The sequence below is a fragment of the Eucalyptus grandis genome, chromosome 11, assembly GCF_016545825.1.
Source record: "Eucalyptus grandis isolate ANBG69807.140 chromosome 11, ASM1654582v1, whole genome shotgun sequence".
Taxonomy (NCBI): Eukaryota; Viridiplantae; Streptophyta; class Magnoliopsida; order Myrtales; family Myrtaceae; genus Eucalyptus; species Eucalyptus grandis.
In genome coordinates this window covers 25,336,390-25,337,599 of record NC_052622.1, presented here as the reverse complement: position 1 = coordinate 25,337,599, position 1,210 = coordinate 25,336,390, and the positions used below count along the sequence as shown (strand labels likewise).

Sequence of the window (1,210 nt, the reverse complement as noted above, 5' to 3'; positions counted from 1 at the left end):
TGCATCTACTAAGCATTCAACGAGAAGATCATTGTTACAGAAATATAATCCGCCAAATAAGAGAGAAGCTGCCAAAATGGCTGCTTTTGCTCTATTTTCTAACTGGTTAGACACCACCACAGAAATGTTGCTATATAGAAATATTCTTGTAGCAATTGCATGTACTAAGCATTCAACAAGAAAATCATTGTTACAGAAATATAATCCACCAAATTAGAGAGAAGCTGTAAAAATGGCTGCTTTTGCTCTATTTTCTAATTGGTTGGACACCACCACATATATGTTGCTAAATCAAAATATTATTGAAGCAATTGCACGTACTGCGCAAGCATTTGACAAGAAGATCGTTGTTACAGAAATATAATTCCCCCTCGCTGCACATTATCATAGAAATTTCAATCCATGCTCGTCGTTACCACCTTTTGGTGATGGCATCACCAATGGAAACGAGAGTTTTAACATAATTGCAACTGGTAACTAATGGTGGAATGTCCTGCTTGGAACTTCTCACGAACGCCAAGCAGGCGACGATTTCGTCGGAGGCCATCCAGACTTCATAATTGGCAGACATTGCGTCCAATCCAAGTTCGCGACTTGCAGTTGAGAACTGCATGGCCGCAGTTTCGAAGTGAGCCTTACAAGTCTTGAGCACCGGCTTCCATGAAGATGTCGTGTTTGGGTCCACAAGCATTTGGTCCAATAACTCCTGCCTCTTGGTAGTGTTCTCCGCCGCTATTTGCAAAGCGATTTCACCGAGAGAAAGATGTGAAGTCGCTTTTGCAGCCCGTGGGTCAGGGTTTAGAGCGGCGACGCATTCTGGGTTAACTTTGGTTGCCCTGCAAAGCTCGCGTACCAGCACGGATTCTGCACTGGCTGAAGATGCGGAGAAGAAGACAGCAAGGCAAAACACGAGCGATATCATTAGTTTCTGGCTCGGTGAATCCATTGAAGAAGGCGGTGCGCGGCGAGGAATTTGGTTAGTGATTTTCTGGTGTATTTTTTCTGGGTTCATGTGAAGGAAAGGGCTGGGTTTATATGGGAGGAAACCCTAACGAGAAGCACACGTACGTTTGGACAGAGAAGGGTTAAGAAGGAGATTAGTTTGATGGCGGTTGAAAGACGATGCAAGGAAGTCGGCGAGTGAAAAAGGTGGTGCGGGCAATTCCGTGAACAAAAAACGACCGGCAACCGTCTGCAACCTATCTTGTAA

The 1,210-nt window shown here is 44.5% G+C and overlaps 1 protein-coding gene across 1 annotated transcript; it reads right to left on the bottom strand.

Annotated features, from left to right (window-relative positions):
• Window positions 1-412: 412 nt before the first annotated feature.
• LOC120289844 lies at window positions 413-946 on the bottom strand. The gene has a single exon (XM_039305219.1). The coding sequence runs from the start codon at window positions 944-946 to the stop codon at window positions 413-415; it is 534 nt and encodes a 177-aa protein (XP_039161153.1).
• Between the last annotated feature and the right edge of the window lie 264 nt (window positions 947-1,210).

Excerpts from the sequence above, each read along its gene's own strand:
- LOC120289844 (XM_039305219.1), bottom strand. The coding sequence starts at position 946 with ATGGATTCACCGAGCCAGAAACTAATGATATCGCTCGTGTTTTGCCTT.